We start from the raw sequence: 24091 nt of genomic DNA on the forward strand, positions 1-24091 counted from the left end.
TCTCACTCTATACCAGGACACACTGCACATGTGTCTGTATCCCACAGGTGCAGAGAAGAAAAGGTGTGATTTGAGTAATGTAAACGCTACTTGACATAAATAGGCTACACAAGCTTTCCCAATGATTTGGCCGAACTGCTCGAGTGTGTCTGTGCAGGTGTTCTTGCCCTGAGGCGCAACCATTTTAATCTGTCTGTAAACTTTGTACTCATCTCAATGTGAGCCAAAAATGAATGACATATGCTGTACCTTTTCTCAATGAAATACTCAATACTGCTTCTGTCGACTGCCTCCATACAACAGGCCTATGGGCAACATGTTATACTGATAATTCTGTTGTTGATCCATATTGACATTGTTGGAATACTGACCAATTGACATCAGCCAGCAGCACCTTTTACTCATATATACACAGTCTATGGTTGATGCAAGCATTCAGACCGTCACAAAGGAGGCAAGCTGGATCATTAGCAGACAAATGAATAACACAACACTGCTTCTCAAGATACTCTGCTGGCACAAGCCAGACATAAATGCTTCAAAACGATTTGTTTTTTTCAGTTATGTATTCTGTTATAACACTGAGGAGTCAAAGGTCACAGTGCTGAGCTGAATCAGTGAATGGACCTCCAAAGATGAGAAATCATAATTGTACCACAGCGCATGTGCAAATCAACTGTAATCTCCCATAGGCATTTATAAATTATGCATCTCCAGTCCATGAATAAAGATGAAAGAAGTGCGCAACACATGACCTCCTCTTGTGGTTTTCTCATTACACTCTGGTCAGAAGTGACACATGTCAATTATTAATATTTAACCCCGTCACATGCGTGGCTGGCGCCGTGTTTTACACTTTTATCGGAGAAAAACAACCAGTGAGCTCTCCTTATCCGCCACAGTGCAACTGTTGGCCACGTGGCAGAAAAGCACTCCTGATTGGTCTCTCATGTTTTATCTTAACCGGTGTTTAATGCAATCTTTTCAGGAGAATCTGGGTTCAGCTTGCAACATGAACAACCCATGACATCTGGGGCCAGTGACGTCAGATTGGCCCCAGACGCGAGTGCGCGAGGGTGAGATCTGCCACGGGGGCGCGCACAAGAGCACAGTCAGGATCGGGGCGCGGGCACGTTCATATACACACAGAGAGCAGAGCAGTGCGCTGGCTAAAGTAGAAGGTGGACCACAGCGAGAGACCCTGACACCATCACTGAGCTCTGGTTGCGATAGCTGGGACGCGATCTTTTAAAATCATGCTGGATTGAGTGCAGAGCTGCAACTACAATCAATGGCTTGGCTTTGAAATCGTTGACAATTTATTGGAAAGGAGTGTGAGACAGAGCGCCAGCGAGAGGGAGAGGGGGAGAGGACGGCGAGAGGAGGAAATAAAGATTCTTTCAGCGATGGAGCTTACGATGGAAAACATTGGGAATCTGCACGGTGTGGCTCACTCTCATCAAACGAGCGACTTAATGAACTCGCCACACGCGCGACAATCGTCAGCGTCGCATCGGAACTTGGTGTCACACGGACGGTCAGCCATGGTGTCCAGCATGGCCTCAATCCTGGAGGGTGCAGGGGACTACCGCACAGACCATGCACTGTCGGGACCTCTCCATCCCGCCATGACAATGTCCTGCGACTCAGGGATGAGCCTGAGCAGCACCTACACAACACTCACGCCGCTGCAACACCTGCCCCCAATTTCAACCGTGTCCGAGAAATTTCACCATCCGCACCCGCACGCGCACCATCATCCCGCGCACCAGCGGCTTGCAGCGGGGAATGTCAGCGGTAGCTTCACCCTTATGCGGGACGACCGCAGCTTGGCATCCATGAGCAACCTGTATGGTCACTACCCCAAAGACATGTCGGGCATGGGGCAGCCTCTGTCACCCCTGTCCAATGGTCTGGGCTCTTTACACAGCTCCCAGCAAACCCTCAGCGCTTACGGTCCGGGAGCTCACCTCTCCAACGACAAAATGCTCTCAGCTGGAGGCTTTGAGTCTCATGCCGCCATGCTGTCTAGAGGTGAAGAGCACCTCGCGCGAGGACTTGGGGGCCACGGGGCAGGCCTGATGTCATCCCTCAATGGTATCCACCATCATAGCCATCCGCACTCTCAGGCCAACGGCTCCATGCTGTCAGAGCGGGATCGGCAGACCGTGGTGGGGGGCGGCCAAGGCTCAGGGTCGGGTCAAGTGGAGGAGATAAATACCAAAGAAGTGGCTCAAAGAATCACGGCAGAGCTCAAACGTTACAGCATCCCACAGGCCATCTTTGCTCAGAGGATCTTGTGCCGGTCCCAGGGAACCTTGTCTGACCTGCTGCGGAATCCCAAACCATGGAGTAAACTGAAATCCGGTCGGGAGACCTTTAGGAGGATGTGGAAGTGGCTGCAGGAACCCGAGTTCCAGCGGATGTCAGCACTGAGGCTTGCAGGTGAGTGAGGAGACAGCTCCCAACCTGAGTGATGTGGAGGGATCAATTAGAAGTCAATGTGGCGAGACTGTCAATAGCTGCTCAAACAGACATTACTAGAAGTTATTAGTCGATTATATTGAGTAAAACTTCATCATGACAGTTGGAGTGTTAAATGTTGGGGGATCTATAGTCTGATTGATGTTACGATCCATGACAGTATAAACAAACATCGGTGAGGATCAACAGAAAGAGTGGCCAAAGCAGGTTCAGGCTCGGCCTGCAGACTTTTTACGCACACCATGAAGTTGCCGTTTGACAGAAAGAATACAGACATCTCCCTCAGTCGCTCCCTACAGTCTAGCATTTTCAATGGGATAAATTATTAGATTTTGCTCTAAACTTGGAGTAGTGACTCATTCCTCAGATTTACTTTAACTCAATCAGGATACAGTAACTTTATCATAGTTGACTTCCCTTGTCAAAGCAGTGCACTGCAAACAAGGCTCGTCTCAGGCCTGGCCAAAGAGACGGGAGCATGACCTCCTATGGATCAATACCCCAGGTCCAGGCGTCCCTTTTCAGAGGAGTGCGCTGATAAATGATCGATTTGGATGTGAAAGACACAGACACAAACAGATGCGCCTTTCTGTGGCCCGTCTCTGCTCCTTGCGCACTCTGGGCTATCCTGTTTCCAAACTTGGTTTGAGGCCAGCTCCGTTTATTAGACTTTATGAAATTATCCGTGTGGGTCATTTTGGTAATCGTGTGCGCCCATGTCCACACGGGACACACTTCGCAAATAGGCCGGCGCAGGGGTGGGGGCACCATGACTCTGACACGCGTCCTCCATCTGGCTCTTTTTTCTGAATGACCACTCATTTTGATCCCTATTGTGCTCTTAACCCACTACGCCTCTGAATGAAAAGGAAACGCGTGGCAGTGGCTTAGAACCGAGATGTGGATAAGAGTTCCCCTCTCATTGATGTTTGTGTAAAGGCTCCGTTTAGACTTCCAAGCGTCAATCAGCGCGTCGGTGTCGTATTTCAGCGAACAGTTCAATTAAGCAGATATAGTGGCATATTTTAGTTCCAGTCAATGCCCTATTGAAAAGCACTTAATGGTATGCAAATTGTTCCTTTGCGCATTTAGTAGGGGTTCTGGTAAATAAAGATTTAAACACTCCACAATTGTCTCTTTAAGTGCCACTGCTGTTAAAGCTAATTGGGCTGTGGGGTTTTATATCTTCCACACCTCGTGCAAGGCCAGGATAATGCCCCCAATTCAATTGACGTCTACGGATACAGGCGCAGTCTTGTAGCAACATATTTTAATGTGACCAACAGACCTGGACGCTAGACGCATACAGATGCGTTCGCGGTCTTATCTTAATTCAGCTCTGAAGCAATTCATTGAGTCGCTGATTTGATTGTAAAACACACTATAAATATTTGCTTGTTCTTGCTTGGAGCAGCATTTTGTGCAGTGGAAGCGGGCAGCATTCAAAACAGCAGCAAAATCCAGATGGGCAAAATGACAAATGACTTATATGTAAATGCGCGTAGCAACATTTTACTTATTGCATTTAAAATCACCATTATCCTCTGTGCACATGTGGATTGGGAGTGGGAGTTGGGGGTTGTGATGCTGAAAGTGAGGCTGGGCCATACTCGCTCGGCCACATCAATCAATAAATTCAAATTACTATTCCAAATTCATCACAGTCACACAAATCAATGAAGCTGCCCTGCTTAGCTAATGTGAAAATGCCTGCCACATAGACACACGTACACACGCACGAGGTCCAGGGCGAAAAACTAGAGCAGAGAGAGGCCGGTTTAAGGTACCCTTCACGCTCAACATCCTCCAACTCACGTATCCGCAACAGAGCGACAGAACGGCCTAAAGGCTTTTACGATTGGAATGGGCTTCCTGCTCCATCTTTTCCCATGTTTCCCCCCTGTCTTCAAATTTAAGTATCACCAAATACACAGGCAGCATAATTGTAAAACTACAGAACAAAGAAAGACGTGCTGCAGAGTGGGATTTGGGCAAGGGGACATTTAAAGATCGCATTAACGATGAAAACAATTCGTCTCTGCATCTGTGTTGAATTCCACACTCCATCTCAATGTATTTGGTCGGGTCAATAGAGCCCTGATCAATAAGGATAGCCAGTGCATCTATCAATTATCCCGCCTCAGCACTCTCTCCCATTGGTCTCTCCCTGCAGCTGAGGGGGAGGTGGCACCCGGAAAGAGGGGGAAAGGACGATGGTTATAAAAACGCTATAGCCACCTTTTCTCTTTGTTGTAATTAAGTTTAACTGCGAACAATGGCGCGTGTTTTAAACACGCACCATAAACCGAGAAGAGAAAACACTTCATAATACTTTGAAGATGCCCTTGAACAATAACATTTCCAATAACGTATCAAGGACCGCGTGATCACTAATATGAGCACTGCGATATTATATTAGCTATGTATCTTTAATCATTCCAGTGACAGCAATGATGTGCCATGGCACGCACCTTCCTGTTAAAAATGCACAGTTGGCCTATTACCATATGAATGGCTATGGCACGTGCCTTCATGCGCATGGGTCAAAACCCACAAGGCACTCAGGAAAAACATTGAGAATGAAGGTGGGAGGCCTCTTTTCACGTTACAATGGACTATATGGACTGTTTACACAGGCCTAATCCACAAGTAATACTCGATCCCAATTTGGCCCCACCCCCAACCTCACTCAGCGCCCTCCGGAACAGACCATTCCCCATGGATCATATCCATAATAAAGATACCAACATACATTTGAAGGGTAACTTATTTAAACAATAACAAAACATCCTGTGATTTTCAGTCTCTTTTCATGTAAGTAGACTTTATAAGATTGTTTAGACTTGACGCTGAGCGAAAGCGCTACGGCGCTGTCCATGGTGCTGAAAGGCTAAAGCCACTTGAAATGCAGGTCTTTCGTGCGAGGACAGTTCAAGGTGGTAGACTGGACGTTTACCAATATATAGTTAATAGCATTCTTGTAGGCCCTAAACACCATTATTTCATCCAACAGCTTCCACCATGCGATCAATATTACAATCCACAATCTTGTCACTCAGGCTATCCTGCAGCCCACTCCCCCGGCAAAGGTAATCACAACCTTCCATTCAAATCTGCAGCTTCTTGTGTGAACATAAAATGAATCCAAACATTATTGACGGTCAGTGTTATGATGCACTCGTCAAATGCAAAAGTTGGTCAAGTACTGATCTTTTATTGTTATATTAGGCTAACATAACAGATTTAATTGGATGGGACCTTAAGATATGATTGGTGCGAGATAAATTTAAACAGGATTTTTTTTTCATGTAGAGAATGACTTGATGTTAGCCCACAAAATGATCGATTGCTACTTTAATAATTGATGTGTCAGGGGGAAGATAGGGGAGTAAACAGTGCAGCTGCGGTTTCAGTGTTCGTTAAGCACAGCATCGTGTGCTGTAAGTACCATATACTGAGACCCTTCGTGTTCAAGCAACGCCTTGGAAATCCTCTTGTGGGAAAGCAACAGTCATTTTCTTCTGGTTATAGCTCGGGGCTATTTGTCTAAATCCAGTGTTCAGTGTAGCCCCTAGCGCATGGAACGTCTTCTGGCCTGGCTGCCACCATCGTTTGGGACTTTGAGCGTATCAACTTGAATTTGCATAAATCTCGATAATGATATTATTGAAATGTAACCAAAGAAATGCCCTCCATTGTCGCAGTTATGGGAAAACATATGGCCTTGTGTGCTGCATGTAGCCCATGTCACTTCCCCGCCTCTCCCATGTATGTGACCAGAGTGCAGAGTGCGTCTGCGCCACATTGTTAAGGCCGTTCTGGCGAGCCCAGAATCGGTATCGATTTCCATTCCCTGGCCTCTCCTTCCCATCTCTGGAGCTGCGCCATGCAACTATGCACCCCCTCCATCTCCAACATGCAACACCATTTCTCCCATTAACAGCTCGGCCTTCACATCGGATAATAAACGCGCGAGCTCCTACTACGCATACGGTCTTCCGTCTACAGTCAGAAAAGGCTGACTCTGAGATGTGAGGTTTTGTGTGATAGGATTTACAGCCTGAGTGCGTAAAGTTCGCAGACGTTTAACCTTTCTGGTTCATTATACAAGCCACCCACGCTGCTCTGACCAGTCGACCTCATTATTCAAATAATGTAATTTTAATATAAATCAGATTAGTCTGCAGAACTGGGAATTAAGACGGAGTCTGCACTGTCTCCACTTTTTAACGCTTGTCTAATGTGGGTGCGCATAAACTAACGCACGTTTTGATTTCGATTGGGGACTGCCCATAGCAATTCTAAATGCAGTAGTGGTCTACATGGACTGTGTACAGTCTCAAATACCGTCTCTTCTATTTTAGATGATCAATTCCTCCGCTCCTCCGTCGCCCCCTCGCCAAACCGGATCGATAGGAGAGAATGACCTTTAAATCAAATTGCTGGCAGAGCCCGCTGAATGCACGCGGCTAGCATCAAAGGGTTAATGGTCCTGCGCGCATCCCATTCCCAGGCAAAACACAAGAGTCCAAAGCTTAGACGATCATAATTAAATCTCATTATTCGTCCTTGCGTCATGCGTCCTCGTGAGAAGCAAACCAATCAGTGCGCCTCTTGACCTGCCAAAAGCTGATTGGGTTTACGTAATGGCCGAGTCAGCGGCACTGTTTAAAAAGCGGTTGTGGTGCAAATAAATGACCAAAGCAGTTACGTAACGCGAGGGTTGCCCAAAACTTGATCAGATAGGTGATTTAGGACCAGATAGGCGATAGTATGTGAGTAAGTCCATCTCCATGTCCTGCCCAAGTACCCAGTGGCAGATGCAGAACAAGGGGGTGCTGCTTATCTCGGGACCTGATAGGCCATCTCTTATTAAGGCCCTGATAATGGCTTGTTTAATGCGTATGCTAAGAACACAAGACAAGGACAATGTCTTCGCAATTAAAGAGAATAGATAGATGTGTGGCCAATTGAAGGCGGGTCTTAGAGAGCACAAGACTTCGTTTTTCTTTTGTGGGCATTTAAACACATCCTTGCCTTTCCGGGCCTTTTTGAAATCAGAGCTCGCGGACGGTTTGTACAGAACCACTGCAAGTCTCTCTACATCGGTCGATCACAACAAAACCACAAACACACGGTGCGCACTGACTCTCTCTCTCTCTCACACACACACACACACACGCACACACACAGCTTCTCGTAGCCACAGATGCAACCCGAAACTCTGGTCGGGCAACCCCACACAGATCAACAAAGGAGCAAAACGACTGTGAAATCAATTGATGAGCAAATCGATAACAACCCATAAAGCCTTTGTATTAAATGTTATTAAATATAACGAACTGGCTGCCTGTTGGTTTGAGGTGCCCAATTTGAAAACGACGACTTGAGAATAACATGCAAAAAGACACACATGTTATTTTAGATTTCGCCTTAGATTCCTGTTTTGGCTACTCTTAACGTTGTATGTCCGAAAAGAAGCTATTCCAATGCAAATGTGAGAAATAAAAATAAAGTCTTTATACATAGAAAAAACTGCGAAACACATGTATTTTTTACATCATGATATCGAACCAAACACACAGTTAATATATTATACAAAATACCAAATCTAAAGGAGCCTATAATGGCATGATACACAAAACATTATAAATGATTGATCCTAATTATTATTATTATTATTATTATTATTATTATTATTATTATTATTATTATTATTATTATTATTGTATTTTTTTTCATAATCCCAAATAAATATTTTATTCGGTGGAATATTTTCTAATATCTGAGGGAGGGTATCAAATGCCACACAATGTGTCATCTGATATTTTAGGCATTTTTTCACTACAGCAAACACATCACCCGAGGATTGTCTTTATAAATAATGTAAAATTAAACCAGGAAAATGACCAGATCTGGAACCAGACTCAAGTCCCGCGAGGTTTTGCGCTAATGTTAAAGGCATCACGCACGAGGGCAAGTGAAATATGCAGGAAACACAATTTGCAGACTAAACTTAACGAACTTTTGTTTCAGTGTAGCCAAATTCTATTTCTAAAGAGGAATTATGATCACACACACACACACTGAGTGGTGCAAAAAGAGAGAAGCGCGCCCCATGCAGCTATAGGCCACGTACAAATAATGATCTGTATTATAAAAATCTGTAAATACACAGGTTATAAAGTTGTTTAGTAATTTGAACATTTTGGGCAAAACAAAAGAAAATCAATCACGTATCAATAGTAAATGTTTGAGCAACAATGTGACATGTGCTGTTTCAAAGCTCATTCCACAGGCGAGACTTGTCAGCCTAATATGAAACTGCACAAAATAAGGCAGGCCATTACTAACAACATGCATTACTGGTCAATGCAATTATGGCAATCGCAGATAAGAGTAATAAGGAGCACGCTCCCACCGCGGGCCGCGCTAACAAATGGCACATGCACGCGCGCAGCTAAACAAAAACAAATAAAATGCCCTCGTTAGGGTCTCTCCATCTCGCGCTCCAATGGCTCCGTGCGTTTAATCACATCAGTCTGTGCTATTATCATTGAGTCAGATGCTTTTTAAATTATTATTATTTATTCTTGATACTGCCATGACTATTCCATCACTGTAGAACATTCACATGGAACCTACACATATTTTACATCAAAAACAAAAAGGCGGAAATATGTTTTGGGGTTTTAATATTTAAAAATACAACACTCTTTAGATGTTTAATCATTGCAGGGACCTTTGTGCACGCGGGCGAGGGCTGGTGGAGGCACGGAGTGAATTGCTTGAGTGTTATTGAAGTTTCAGGGGAAATGCCTCGCAGCTGACTCGTGGCAGAAGGAAAACAAACAAATTGTGTCGCTTTATCAGTATATTAACACCAATTCTCAGTCATTACATTAAGGAGTATTGAGCTGGGAGTGTTTTGGCCTGGCGAGAGCTTGGCACTGCCCTGCAGCCTGAATGGAATAACTGCCACAGTGCACAGGACTCGTGCATTCACGCCGCTATCAATCTCTTCCTAAGGAGCGCGTGCCTTATTTCGTGAATGGTCGCAGCCTAAACATCAGATTAAAGCTCTGGCCGAGGCCCGTGTCCAGCTGTAACAGTGAGCGGTCTGCACGACGATCGCGCTCAACCGGAACCGATAGACGTGTTTATTGGTTAATTAATTAAATCAACACACGGTGACCTCGCGCGCACCGGGTTCACACACTTCCCCAGGACTGAGGACATGCCACGAGGCCGCGACCGAACGCAAAGCAGGACTCCGTTCAATGTGTGATCATGGCTTCATGAAGCACTGGGCACAATACGAGCTACTTTGACTTTCTCATTATGAGCGGGAAGGGCATGGTGATCAATACGTGATTAATGCTGATATGGGCGCGTGCAGGCCCAACGCACAGGGAGAACAGGTGATGTCCACGTCACGCACCTAAAAATCCTCCTGGTTTCGGCGGCGCAAGAGGCGGCGTCATGCTTCCCTTTCCTCGTGTTTTTGTCCAGATTCCGCCCTTTCGTGAATCTCCCTTCTCCAGGCCCACTCCTCCGAGGCATAATTAATTGGACGAACTGAATTTCACACACGAATTATTCACGAATCTATCGATCGATATTGAACACCCAGGGCCTTTCTCTTAACCTCGCTTGGTTTGTCGTGAAGCAAAGAATATTAATGTCATCAGGAAAGGGGTAAAGGGCCGGAGTTTTCATCGGAGTGGATTTGGAGAAATCACTCATTATCTTCAACAATTTAGAAAATCTGCGTGGCCTTTGAGCCTATAAAAATGCCAGTAGTCAGAACGATTGGCTGCACTGCTGCTTTCATCAGAAGTTATCAAAAATAATTATGGAAAATAAAACGCCCGAGTGTGTTCAAGAATAAATATCGGCTTTGCGTTTTTAATGAGTGCTAGAAGCCAGAGGACTTGTATCAAAGTGGGTCAACATTTCCATATAGAGCTACTTCGAGACGTCACCCAAAGCGCTTGAGCAGCAGCAGGGTGCCCACTTCGCAAAACACTCACCAAACCAGGATTTCAGCTCTTGTCCGGCTGCTCTTTGTGCACGAGTTTATGTCCGTCTCTCAGCTCGGTGCCTACTGTAGCTCTAAAAGCTGCAATGATCGATTTTTTTTCTTTTCTACGCCGGGCTTGGTTCAGTAATCAGGGCCCCCTTCCTCACGGATCGATCGATATTGATTACTAAATCCAGCGCCTGTAGCAAAGGCAGCGCTCTATGGCGCCCCGTGCAGCCGGGCCACAGCCAGAGCGACACCTGTCGACAGAAAGAGCACAAAGCACACACAATGAGCCAGGCGGTCGATGAGGAGCAGAACGTGACTGCACGCTGCAAAGATGGAGAAAAGAGAGGGCACAGGCTCGGCTGGATGTAAAACCTCATTCAGTAAGGCACTTACTTGTAATTACACTTTATGCTTTTAATGGCTACGGCCAGTCTTGGAAACTGTTCTTTCTGCAACCACTTCAACAGAACAAAAGTGGCAAAACTGAACTATAAACTTGGAAACAACATAATTTAATAGCAATATAAAAAAATCTATACCATAACGACTTATAAAACCTCGTGGATACATTTGTAATTCATAAATTGTCAAGATGTGAAATTAGTAGAATAGGATAGAAAAACTTTATTGTCTCCACTGCCCGATGATGTGCCTTTGACTTGCTCATACCATCCATCCAGATTCAATCCATGGACCATCGCTGGGTAGAGTCATATCAGTGGGTAATGGATGCTGTATTTTAAGCCAACAGCAGTACTTGCGTTTTCAGAACAGAATAGTTAAGTGAGAGCTCCCAAGCTCAGCCACTGTTCTACATCAAACAGACTCAGAAGCTTAGTGTGTTTAGACCAGAGACAGTATACAATCGCCTTCCCGCTGAGAGACAAATCCTCTCTCACATAAGTACAGGCCAGGCGAGAGGTGCACCTCTGACTGTAGCGATACCGTCCGGCAAAGTGGGGAAGCTATAAATAAAAAATAAATAATGTTTGGCAAATTTGAGAAAAAACAAACAAACCGATTTCAGACATGTAAATGTTTATGCTATATTTATTTGAATGTCAAACTGGAAACATGACAGAAAGTCATTGAGTAAATAAATCATTATGAGTATGGATCACTTCTATGAGGGATCAAGACATGTAATGCAGCTCGCTTGTCAAAGAAATAATGTTGAGTAAAAAACTAGAACAAAGCAGTCACACAAGCAACACAAATTTAACTTTTAGGGACATAGATTTTGACAACTGTTTAATTGAGAAAAAAAAAATGTATATAATATTTTTTGTATGTCACCATCACTGTTGTGCATTGTCTGTATAGATACAGTAAAGTCTCCTGCATTGCAACTAATGACTTCTTAATTAAACTTCAGGCCAAAACAAAAAAAGACCTTGTCATCATTGGCCTCATGATTAAAACGGTGATAAAGTATAATTCACCTTTAACGATGTTTGCACAGAGTGTGCACAAGTATAGATTAAAACAAATGCGTAAGTGGCACATTAGCATGTGTTGCTGCGTGATATATATATATAGCTGCAGTGTTGATGAAATATGAATATGATGGATGGGCCAGCGCTCAGGTTAGACATCTGTAGTAAACAGATTGGACTGCAATGGCTGATCAATGGGCTCTGTTCCACTGTAATTAGACACACAGCGCCACTGCTTGGCTCCAGCCACTTCAGCAAAATCCAGCAGCGACCACCAATACACACACATATAACATGAAACCACACAGGCAGATGCAAAGAAAAAAAGCCTTAAATGCATGAAGAAGCTCACACACCCACAGCGCCAGAGTGAGACATTACTGACGACTGCTATGAAACTATACTAGGCGATACGAAAGACAGCAAACAGGGGCCCCACTGGGATGGCATGGCTCTGTCTGCTCTGCTCTCCAATTTGCTGTGGCTTTATAGAGACAGTAGGGCGGCTGGGAGGGACACACGGGTTCGATTCGGCCCCCGTGTGTGTGTGTGTGCGTGTGTGTGTGTGTGTGTGTGTGTGTGTGTGTGTGTGCGTGTGTGTGTGTGTGTGGAGCGGGGGGCGACATGTGACTGCCGCGCCGGTGCCTTAACCTTCCTCACAACTTCCTGCCTCTCCTGGCGCCTTTTACCCCGCACCTGTCTGCCTCCATCCACCCGTCTCCTACAAGTGCTCTGAGTTACAACACTTACCCACAATACAGCATTCTATTAACTATTAATTTAGCTGTTCGCTGCCAACAACTCCAACACCACCCCATCGGACCCCCTCCCCAATGTAAAGGAGCACACTTGCTGCGATTTCTTTTGAAAATTGCCCAGTGTATGTGAAGGGGCTGGTAGTGTTTGTGTTTGCGGGGGGAGTTGGGTTATAAATACCCTCTCAGAGCTCAATAGAGTGGGCTCCAGTGGGCTCTGTTTGAAGTAGCAGACGGTAGACCTGCTGGGGGGGTGATTCTGACCTCAGTCCCAGCAGAGAACCCCCCAATTCCTACAGCAAAGTCAGTCAATATTTTCTCTGTACCCCTCCCTCCTCTGCTTCTCAGCCCGTCTCTTTGGTTACCGACACATACACAAATGCACACACTTTGTCCAACTCCTCCACCTTTTTCTGTTCTCCCAGCCCTCTTTTCTCTCCGATGTTTCTCCACAGTCGCGTCCACCCCTCCTCTGCCTCTCATTTCCACACATACGGGCGCACAAAATGCTTACTTTTGTGCAACAGTCACTCAGTCCCCCATTGCGACTCAAACTGCATTAATATTGAATCAAACAGCAGTGTCTCCAGCTAGCAGGCAACAGCCAGTCCCTCTCCCCCTTCACCCCATCTTTCTCTCTCACCGCAGGCTGGCTCCCTGTCTGCACTCTGCAGGATGGAAAGAATATTCCCACTGGGCAACATTCATGGATTAGCTTTAAATCAACTTTAATATGGCAATAGAGATGGAGCTATAGGATCTGCCAGTGTATAAACTAGTTTTATGTGTTTAAGTAGAGGCTAATGATACATTTAAAGACTCCCCCTCTTTTCACTCTTTGCATTTGCTGTTTTTGTAATGAAAAGGATTACTTGTGTGTATATTTACCCTGCTTTATGTTTTTTCCCCTTTGCCTCCCACTCTCATCCTTCTTCTTCCGACCGTCGCTGTCTGTACCAAGCCTGCAAGCGCAAAGAACAGGAGCAACACAAGGACCGGAACACAGCACCCAAGAAGCAACGCCTGGTCTTCACCGACCTGCAGCGCCGCACACTCATCGCCATCTTCAAGGAGAACAAGCGCCCATCGAAGGAAATGCAGATCACCATCTCTCAGCAACTCGGCCTGGAGCTCAGCACGGTCAGCAACTTCTTCATGAACGCACGGCGCCGCTGCGTGGACCGATGGCACGACGATCACGGAACCAGTCCGGGACAGCCAGGCACATCGGCCACCACCTTCTCCAAGGCCTGAGATACGGAGAGGGCCTTCAGAGGGTCAGACGCTGAGCTGGGACCACAGGCATGGCTAATTGGCTGTGAAACATGTCTGTGACAACCCCACCTGGCCCTGGCCGTCTGAATGTGCCCTCTTCCGGAAAATCCTTCGTGCCATGCAATCATCTTTTCTGTCAGTCAAAAAAGTCAAGCTGTCACCTGAAAAAAGCATAATCTAAAAGGTGAATTGAGAAGTCAGGTCCATTCTACATTATTCACACAAGGACAATCATTGATTCTGTCTCTTTTATAATGAGAATCATTCTTGGGCAGTTTTGTTCCTGATTAAGGAGAGTTACCAAAGATCTTTTTGTTGAATAGTGTATCATACTAATGCTGGCCTCTCTGACCACCACGTAGCCACTCAATCTGCATTAAGCCCCATCACACCTCTTTGTGTCTGCCTCTTTTACTCTTTCACAACCCACAGAAGCAACAAGGGCAAAAGAAAGGCAATAAATCTGACACAACAGCACATAGTCTTATTATCTGCACCCCGTCCTGCACACATAAGGCCAAAAACAACCCAGTCTTTCCTATTCTCTGCCTGACCACCCCCTCCTCATGTTGTTCATTCCTCGGCAAAAGGTATTCCCTGATGGCCAGCCATTTCAGAGAGCAGCTCAGCCTGATCATACAGCAAACTAATGAATTGAAAAATGAATCGATGCAGACAGAGAGAGCGGGGCCTTGACCCTCCTGAAGGTGAAACTCGAGACGCTCTGCAGAAGATACTCAGGTCTTCCGGGTCCAGGCCTATATTTGCACAGATGTTGGAGGTCTGTGGGGAGATGTGTCACTGTTACTCGTAACCTAGAATCTGTGTCTGCCCAACAAAACCGGAGAGACGGCCCAAATGTCTGGACATGCTCTTTGTTCTGCGCAGAGCCTTCCTCTGATCAATACCTGAGGACCAAGCTACAACACACTTGGGCATCTAGCCCAACTACATTACAGCTGCTGCTAGAAAAGCTACATGTTCAGGAGCACATAGAAATCAGTGGACACAGGGACAAAAAGGCCTCACTGAACAGCAGCAGCACAGCTCACCTACCAGGTCATATGTGCGCCAACAGAACAACAGTGCCCCCTGCTGCCAACGACAAAGACTTGTATCCTGCAGAGGAAGGGGGCCTTGGAGTGAGAAGGAGGGAGGGAAAAGTCACTAGATGCTGAGGAGAAGTCATGGCACAACACTTTCAGGCCCTCACAGCTCTTTGAAGGCAGATCAATAGCTAACCATTATCCTATTGTTGTTCCTTGTCCAGCCAGCGCTGGTGCGGCCGGAGGAGGGGGATGGTTAAATCCAACGCTGAAAAACAGAAAAGACATTTGCTATTAGGGAAATTAATATTTACAATATTCGGTAAACATGTCTCAGATCATATAGACACAAAGAGGAATCAGAGCAGAGTGACTTACAAAGACAAACAGCCAAGATTTGATTTCTTGTATTTTTCAGTTTAAAACACCATTCATACTTTGCATAACAAGCTCAAGAAATAATATGAAACCAAGTCTCCAGGTTTCTCCCAAACAGGGTTAGTAGTTAACCCAAAGCAAATCTCCACAGTCTCCATTTTTCCACATTCTACAACAATTAGTGCCAATGCTTACTGCCTTAATGCAAATCATAGAAAGTGGTACTAGTTTCACACACAGCTACAGGGCGCCCCATTGACGATGAGCGGTGTGCCATAGCAACCAACAATCAGCTTTTAGATGAGAAACTATACTTTTTTAGTAAAAATGAAAAACAAATACAATTTTAAGGCATACAATAACCAAACCTCAAGAGACGCCACAAGTTAACATGTCTCCAACACATTTGTGGACACATTTTGAAGATGAAGAAAATCTGTCATTCTATCTTTGGTTCTCTACCTCCTCTGTCCCCCATTGCCCTTCTCTTCTCTCTCTTCCTCTCTTTACTGATGCGGGTATTTAACTAGTACCATAGACACAAAAGTTTCTATTTCTCGTTACTATTGTGCTCTGTTGTGCAAGAGTAAGGCACCTTGTTGATAAATCAAAAACAAAAAATTAAAGACTTTTTAAAAGAAAAAAAAGAAGGATGCAAGGACTGTGGCCAATGAAGGACCTTTTTTGCATTATGTTGATAGAAACTCTGAGAAGACATTTGCCATGTGAACGTGAACAGACAAAACAGGGAGCTGCTGAGGAGAAGAATAAATGCTGGACTTTTACTCTCTCTTGGCATTTCATGGAATACGCTGATCCCCACGCAGGGGTTCAAATACAGGGGGATAAAACCTGACCTCCAAATGTCCCGGCTGATTCAATGTAATGGAGGGGGTGGGGGCAACTCTTGGGACTCAATAGCTATCTGTAAGGTCTTAAGATGCAACTGTAGCATTTTCAACAATGTAGTCAGATTAGCAGTGCAGATTAGATAAGGTGGTCATTATAGATGAGTTATTGAGGGTAGTGACTAAATTCACGTTGCTGTGAGCAGTGAATGAAAGTCGCCCGAGGATGATGCGGAAACATTGATTTGTGGTATACAGTTCATACGTAAATAGCTAGATTCAGCACTAGGCATTAGGCTGACAAAATGACATTTGTTTGTAGTGAGAACCAATGTGGCTACCTCACTAAGCTGAGTGGTTTGTGAAACCGCCACTAATACCAAAGATACTGCAGCCTACCGGTCCCAAACTGCCTAGGGGGACACAAGCCAAAAAAGAACCCCCTTTGCCCAGTAATATTAGCGTGCACACACATTCACATACAGCACATGAAGAACAGTGCAGTCAGACTGCATTGTGCCACATGGAGGAGGTGGCTGCCGTGCAGACTGAGTTGAGTGCCTTTTCCCTTCAACCACGGGTGGGACTGCACTGGACACACACACACCACACACTCTTTTACAAACACATACAGACAATGCAACCATAATTGGATGGACAGAATAGGGGAGGGGGGGCTAAGAGAGGGACACAGTGTGGGGCTGTGTCAGCATTTTCACCCATATTGACTTTCCATCTTGATACACTAGAATACAAGCACTTTATCATGTAGAAAGTCTATAAAACATTTTCTATACACTATTTATTTGAAGCTAAATTATATGTTACTCCTTAATCTGTCAGGCCTTTGCTGTTCATTTTGTAGTCCTTCTTTTATTTGTTTTGCTTTGATTTGTTTTGCTCTCTGCCCTGTGCGCTTACACCCACAGCCACTTTACCTCTCTCACATAAGAGATATTTTTGTGTACCAGTGAAGGGGCAGGTAAAAAGGCAGAGGCTTTAAGCGCTCACAGGGCTGCAGACTCTTTCGATCTCTGTTTTTATTCTCTCTATGGCGTGCAAGCACAGAGGTGCACTAGGAAGGTGTGGACGGCTCACTGACAGTTTAGACACAAAACTCTCCTCCCTTCACCTGTCCAGTCGACCTCTCCCCCTGGCTAGTGCTAAGACTCGGTAGGCGTGTGTTGACAATTAATTCTGAAATACCTCAAAACTTTCATGTAAACTTTATGTAATTTAAACTGAAAATACTGCTAATGATAACAATGATTATGAAACTACGATACTATGATAGTTAGTTTTGGAACTTGTGACTTGAAGCTTTATACTGTTAAATTCCTTCTTTTTTTTTTTTCTTTTTTTTTGGGATTTGCTCATTTTTCTTGTACGTTCAGTTTGTTTTGCTACGGCATGTACTTACTGTTTTCATAAAGGAAAAGACATTGTGAATGTTTCTGTGGGCAAAAGAAAAGACCGAAAACAAGGCAAGAACAGAAAGTGAAGTGAAGGAGCTGCTCGCATGTTGTATTGTCGAGTCCAGAGCTCCTTCACAGGCGGGTACATTCAGTGAAAAATGCTAAAAAAAAAAATCAAAACAAAAAAAGCAAAAGGGGATGAGTATATGATTTTGGCTGAATTTCAAACCAAAAATCAATTTATAAACCAAAGTATGGAACACATTCTGTTCATTGTTAGCTTTCTTCTGCCTTTAGGTTGTCTTTTCTCTTAAAAAAAAACAAAAAAAAAACAATTACACAGTTACTTTTGAAGGTTTCTGGGTGTGTTCAAGTTCTCCTGATGTTCTTAGAATAGCACCTTTTCTTGAAAACAAAGGTGCGCTTTTTTTTTCCTTTTTCTTTTGTGCATGGATATTGTATAACTGTATAGAAACCAACAGGAATGACCTGTGACTTTGTGGGAAGGAGAGGAGGAAAGAAAGTGTGGGGAGAGGGTGGAGTCAAGTTGGGGGGAATATTTTTTTGGTTAACAGGGAAACCGGGGTGGGAACATTTGGGAAGGGTCTTTGTTTTTAGAAATTTCCGTCACTGTTGGATTCACTGGTTGTGTGCATGTGTTGTTGCAACCCTTCCCCTTTCCCCATGTTTTTTTTTTAAATGTATATAAATTCCAACAGTAGGGGGCAGTGTGCGCTGGGGGGAAAGTCAAACTCCTCTTCTCCTAATCAATAGCATTCAATCTTCATTCCTCAGCTTGTGGTCCACACTCGGGTCCTGAAATGTGTGTCTTGCTTTTCCAAAGACAGGCTGTTCACTTGGAGTTAATCAGAGGGACACACACAGGTCTGAGCAGCCTTGTTATTCTTGTATGTCTGTCTACATGGGTTTCTCCAATTTGTGTATGTGTGCCCATTTGTACCTATGTGGAAACAAAGTTAGATTCGTTATGTTCCTTTTACCACGGGTTGCAATATTTGTCATGCGTAAATTCGAACAACCATCTCTTATGGACTGATCAACCATGCAAACACTTCAGTACCATGTGGCGCCCCGTTCATCCGACACGAAATGTGGTCAGCGTTTACTGTCAAACAGCATCTGTGCGTTTCATTTTTCCTGCGGGATGGAAGGTTTGCCGATGGGGCTGTTGCGGACACCCCCAGTCACACTGTGCTCTCCCTCTTCTGTTACCTGTTAATCAATCAGAACCAAGTGTCTTTGTGATGGTAGAAGACAATCAGTTTCAAAACAAGAAAAAAAGGTAGAGAGAGGGCAGGCCAGTGCGGAGGAGTACACAGAAGACAATACAAAAAAAAAGGAAAAGAGGTTCTCTGGTACACCATGTGCTGTAGTGCCTGACCAAAGTACCCCCCCCCTCCTCACTCTTTATACACAGCATCTCCCTGTACCATTCTGACATTAACAACCACAGAAAAGTTATTACAGACTCATAGGACTCACCCATAAGTAACCTAATTATTCCTTTCCACCATCCTGCATCCTGCCAGTGTAGCGCAGGGTAAAACTACAAAGAAAAAACACACACAAATGGTGGAAAGAACATAATTACCCTTCATTCACTATTTCCTGTTGATCTATCGATGATGTAACCAACTGCGAGGAATTAAACTAATGGCTCCGGTTGGTGGCTTTTGCACAGTGAACTATGCAAACACCTGACCCTCCCAATCTTAATCGTTGCTGCTGGGTCAGAGTGTACAACCCTCACATGCACCCCCCCCTTTTCAACGCATCTAAACCAACAAAAAAAAAAAAACATTGTTTCCTATATATAAAAACCACCTTTCTTCAGACTTTATCCCAGTTGCGTGCGATATGGACAGTGACTGCGATAAGAGGCGCACCACGGCTACGCTGCGTTTTATAAGACTGCGCCACTGATGCTGTACAGATTTACATAGATGCCCCAAACTGCCACTGACATCAAAAATGGACCGCCATGTTGATGTTTTTTGCTAATCCTTCCCGCTTATTATTACTGTATTGTTTTTTTTTCTACTACAATGTCTGACTGTCTTTGTTCCCAGCGCCAAGGAAGGGCCACAATCAATGCAAAGACACTTACATTGTACACTACGTTTACAAAGTCGTCTGGCGATGGTGGCTTATATTGCACTCGGACAGACACACAGTCACAATAGAGACACAGGCGCATGCTGGTTCGGCGTGGGTCCTGCCTTTTGATTGAGAGTGTTGTTGCTGAAACCAAAGATGAAATCAGAGGTATGACAATCTGGCTACCAAACCTAGAAGACAATGTTCAGCTCTCTGGGGCTGCTCTACGGGTCCTGTGTTTTTTTTTTACCGGCCATGTGGACATTCCACCAATTGCACTTATAAAACATCCCTCACACAAAGACACAAACACACACGTACACACACACACCGAGACATAGACGGGATGCACCCACTGGGTCAGAAGCCTCTTTTCCCTCCTCGCACTGCAGAAGCCGGAGAGCCTGTGGAAGACTTTTAGTTTCACTCTCGTTGAGACTTTTTGAGAAGGGAAAAAAATCTGAGTAATAACTGTTACAGAAAAATAAAATCTTAAAAGGAAAATATGGGTAAATTGCGTGTTTTGAAATAAATTAACAAATAAAACAACCGCAAAACTAAAGCAGTGTCAGTGGTTTTATTGCATTTCCTTGATAACTGTGTTTTTAATAAAGCATAACATACGTACTATTTTTTATTCTTAGAAAAGTATAAATGTATTAAATCCTATACAAACATAAAAAGTGATTTGTGACGTAGGTTATAAAATCATTCAGGGGTCACAGTCGCTCGGTTCGTTTGCGGTCAGATAGTGCTTGGCCTTTATTTGCTTTATGCCGCTTGAAAATCCAACTTCCACGGGTTATAATAATTATTTAGCATGAAAAATTGGGGATGTCTGGGCTTAATTTTATTCAAAGTGCATCGTCCAGTAACATTTGGCTCCGATCGATATTTTCCCACAACATTTGGCAACACTGTAGTTCTTCACAGAAATTAATTGGCGTCAGAGATGGCGGTGGGTTTAGCGGCGGTCACCTTCTCGTCCACTGTCGGCACGGCGCTGGCTCTCGGGGTGAGCGCCGTGTGTCCATTGGACGTCAAGGACCTCTGTCGGATATAAGACGAACGGCGGAAAGACTGGGATCTCAGCTCCACTCCCTTCGGAAAGACGCTGTGCACCTACAACACGGGAGATGCAGAGGTTAGGAGCTTCATGCAAATATCAGCAAATCAAACCCTGATGCCACAGTTACTGTACACGGCAATCTTAAAGTGATACCGTTACATTAGGATAAAACACATTGACAAGATATTCGTCACATATTATTACTACATTGTCCAAATTATTTTTAGTTTCAATATACAGAGAGAGGAAAAAGTAGACCAAATTTTTCAGGTGGTGTATTTACTTATTCCATGCTCTCCTGTGAATGTTTACATGTTATGGCCAATAAAAATAAGACAGAATGTAAATGTGTGGGCGGCATTAGTTTAAGCAGACACTGTTCCTTACTTTTTCCTCCCACTGTAATTTGAAAACACACAGTTATTATTTTGAGAGGTAAAAAATATAGCCCCGGATGATTTATGTAATGAGAATTGTGCAAAACTCAATGGTTTCTTGTAGGGTTTTGTTTGTCTATTATGTAAACGAATGTCTCTGATGCTACAGAACTGGATTTGATTTGATTGGACAGAGACAATTCATTGCACATTTCACAGCGTAGGTAGATAATTAACATGAACTGACATTTTCTTAACGCCTCATTCGAAAGCTAAACAAATCTATTTCCTCGCATTGTTGCTGCTTTGTCGTCACTTTGTTTAAACCTTTTATTTCAATGCTTTTGTTTTGCGTTTTCGTCACACATTTTTTTCACTTTTTTATCACATTCTTTTTGTTTTTGTTGCATTTTCATCACTTTTTGGGTAACACTTTATTTTACACTACCACTGATACATTGTACCTGCCACATTAAGTACAAAGGAATGTGCCGTGTAACAATGGAATAATGTGTATTAGTATTTTCGTGGTACATAATGTAATAAGACAAAAGACCCAAACTCTATGGGTCTCTTATGTCTTATTATGTCATGTACCTTCAAAGTACTAATACACATTAATCCATTGTTTATGTACTGCATAGGTACAAGTTATTACAAATTGTTACATTATGTTACATTACATGGTACTAAATTTAGTTGGGCACAATGTATCAAGGTAGTGTAAAATAAATTGTTGCTACTTTTCTGCTACTCTTTTGTGGATTTTTTGTTGCATTTTGGTCTCGTTTTGGTCTCAGTTTTGTTGCTATTTTGACGCTTTTTTCAAGAAGCTTTGCCTTAATTCAGTAAAGCCAAACTGGAGAAAATGTGCTCGGTTCAGGTGGGAGTTAAGAGGTTAAACTGCTATAATTAGTTTGATTCCATACAACATACTAAAGAAAGAAACGAGCGTCAAATACAGAATGAAGAGTGAATGCAGCCGAGGAGCCTGTAATTATATTTAATGCTGTTTACAGCCCCTTACCTTGTGTTTGTCGCTGCCTTTGCGAATGACATTGAAAGCATGGATCGTCACCGAGGGCAAAACAGCTGTCCAGGCAGTAAGCATCGCTGTGAGCCACACCACCGGATCAATGAAGGCCTTATCAGCTGCTCCTGTAGAGGCACATTTGCACACGCACAATGATGACAGACTGGCCGAGGAACTGCATCTACATACGCTGAAAACTGTGTGAATAAGATCTTCATGCCAAACACGTGCTGACTTGGATAAACGGCTCGTACCAATAAAGTAGTAGTCGACTGGTGCTCTCTCAAACAGCCTTTGACTGTGAGTGATTTTGGTGGCGATAAAGTACAGCGCCACCGACACGCACACACACGCGAGGTTAAACTTGGTCCATAGTTTGGTCTGAAGCACGATCTGAGGCAAGAGAAAGAGCGAGAAAAACGTACAATGAATAAAACAATACACAAGCATTCATTCGGTAAAATACATTTGGTTAATGCTTTACTTTGATTACCCATTAGAAAAAAAGGAAACACAGTTGGTCCAGGTTACCAGGTATTATCAGCGGCTAAACCGGCCCAAAAGTATCTGAAAAACTGACTGAACAGCTCTGATTGCCTTGGATTTGAGGCTTTGTCATTCAAAAGAGCGAATTTCATTACTGTATTTTCCGGACTATGTGTTGCACTTTTTTTCATAGTTTGGCTATATTATACTCAGGTGCGACTTATATATCAAAATATATAATTGCACGTTTGTTACGTTTTTTTACACTGATAGCAACTAGAGGGTGCTCTAGGCTTACTCCTACTGCAATGTAGAAAACAACTAGATGGCCATAATTAAAGGAACGAGTTTGCAACTGGGTGCTTAACAACGTGCTGCCGGGAGAGGTCTGTCAACGGTGCAGTTACGCCTCCATGTCCAGGTAGTTGCCAATGGTGCAACTTATATATGAGTTTTTCTTCTTCATTTTTGGCTGGTGTGACTTACATAAGCGTCTTATAGTCCGGAAAATATGATGTATAAACCTCTTACCACACGCCTTAACTGAGTGCATTTTCTCCAGTTTGGTTTTACCCAAATCTAAAAGCTTCTGGATTGGGGCTTACAGACTAGTGTAATGCTTCGTTTGAAAGCTAAGACCAATAAAACTGATATAAATTGATCTTTTTTTCCTCACTTTGTTGCTGTGTTGTCGTCACTTTTTTTCATTTTCTTTTTCCATCTCATTATTTGCCACAGTTTTGTTGCACTTTCGTCGCTTCTGTTGTCACTTTTTTGTCATATTTTTGCTGCTTTTTTGTTGAGTTTATGTCACATTGTTGTTTTTCTTTTGTGGCCTTTTCATCACTGTTTTGTTGCACTTTCATCTGTTAATTTTGATGCTTTTTTGTTGCGTTTTCATCCTCCTTTTCTTCTTGTTTTTGCCTCTTTTTTTCCCCCCAGAAGCTTTGAGATTTGAGTAATGCCAAACTGTGGTCGGTTCAGGTAGGGGTTAAGGGGTTAAGGAACAAGCTAAATATTGCCTTTTTAGACGGAAATCAACACAGCCAAAACCAGCAGACAGTTTTTAGGTCGACTACAGGCTGCTTCTGTAACCTGGAACGTTCTGCAGTGTGGCTTTAATCTCTGTCAGTGCTGTGTTGAAAAAAAAAACGCAGCTAAAAGCCCCTTGTTCCAGCTGACATTGAAGGGATCAAAGTGCAGCTTCTAATTAAAACAATCCAAAAAAAAAAACGAATATTGAATATCCCCGACAGTGCAAACTACTTGGTGTTTGTATCCAGGCGTGTTTTAATCTGACTCCACTCGTGGTCTACCTTATAAGCGTGTTCATTTAGGA

At 43.8% G+C, this 24091-nt stretch overlaps 1 protein-coding gene across 1 annotated transcript; it reads left to right on the forward strand.

The window, feature by feature from the left end:
• Nucleotides 1–1132: 1132 nt before the first annotated feature.
• Nucleotides 1133–20325, forward strand: onecut3a (one cut homeobox 3a). Its single transcript, XM_079574452.1, has 2 exons — nucleotides 1133–2445; nucleotides 13669–20325. The coding sequence occupies exons 1-2, from the start codon at nucleotides 1407–1409 to the stop codon at nucleotides 13959–13961; spliced, it is 1332 nt and encodes a 443-aa protein (XP_079430578.1). The 5' UTR covers nucleotides 1133–1406; the 3' UTR covers nucleotides 13962–20325.
• Nucleotides 20326–24091: the final 3766 nt, after the last annotated feature.

This window comes from Gobius niger, assembly GCF_951799975.1.
Source record: "Gobius niger genome assembly, chromosome: 17".
NCBI lineage: Eukaryota > Metazoa > Chordata > Actinopteri > Gobiiformes > Gobiidae > Gobius > Gobius niger.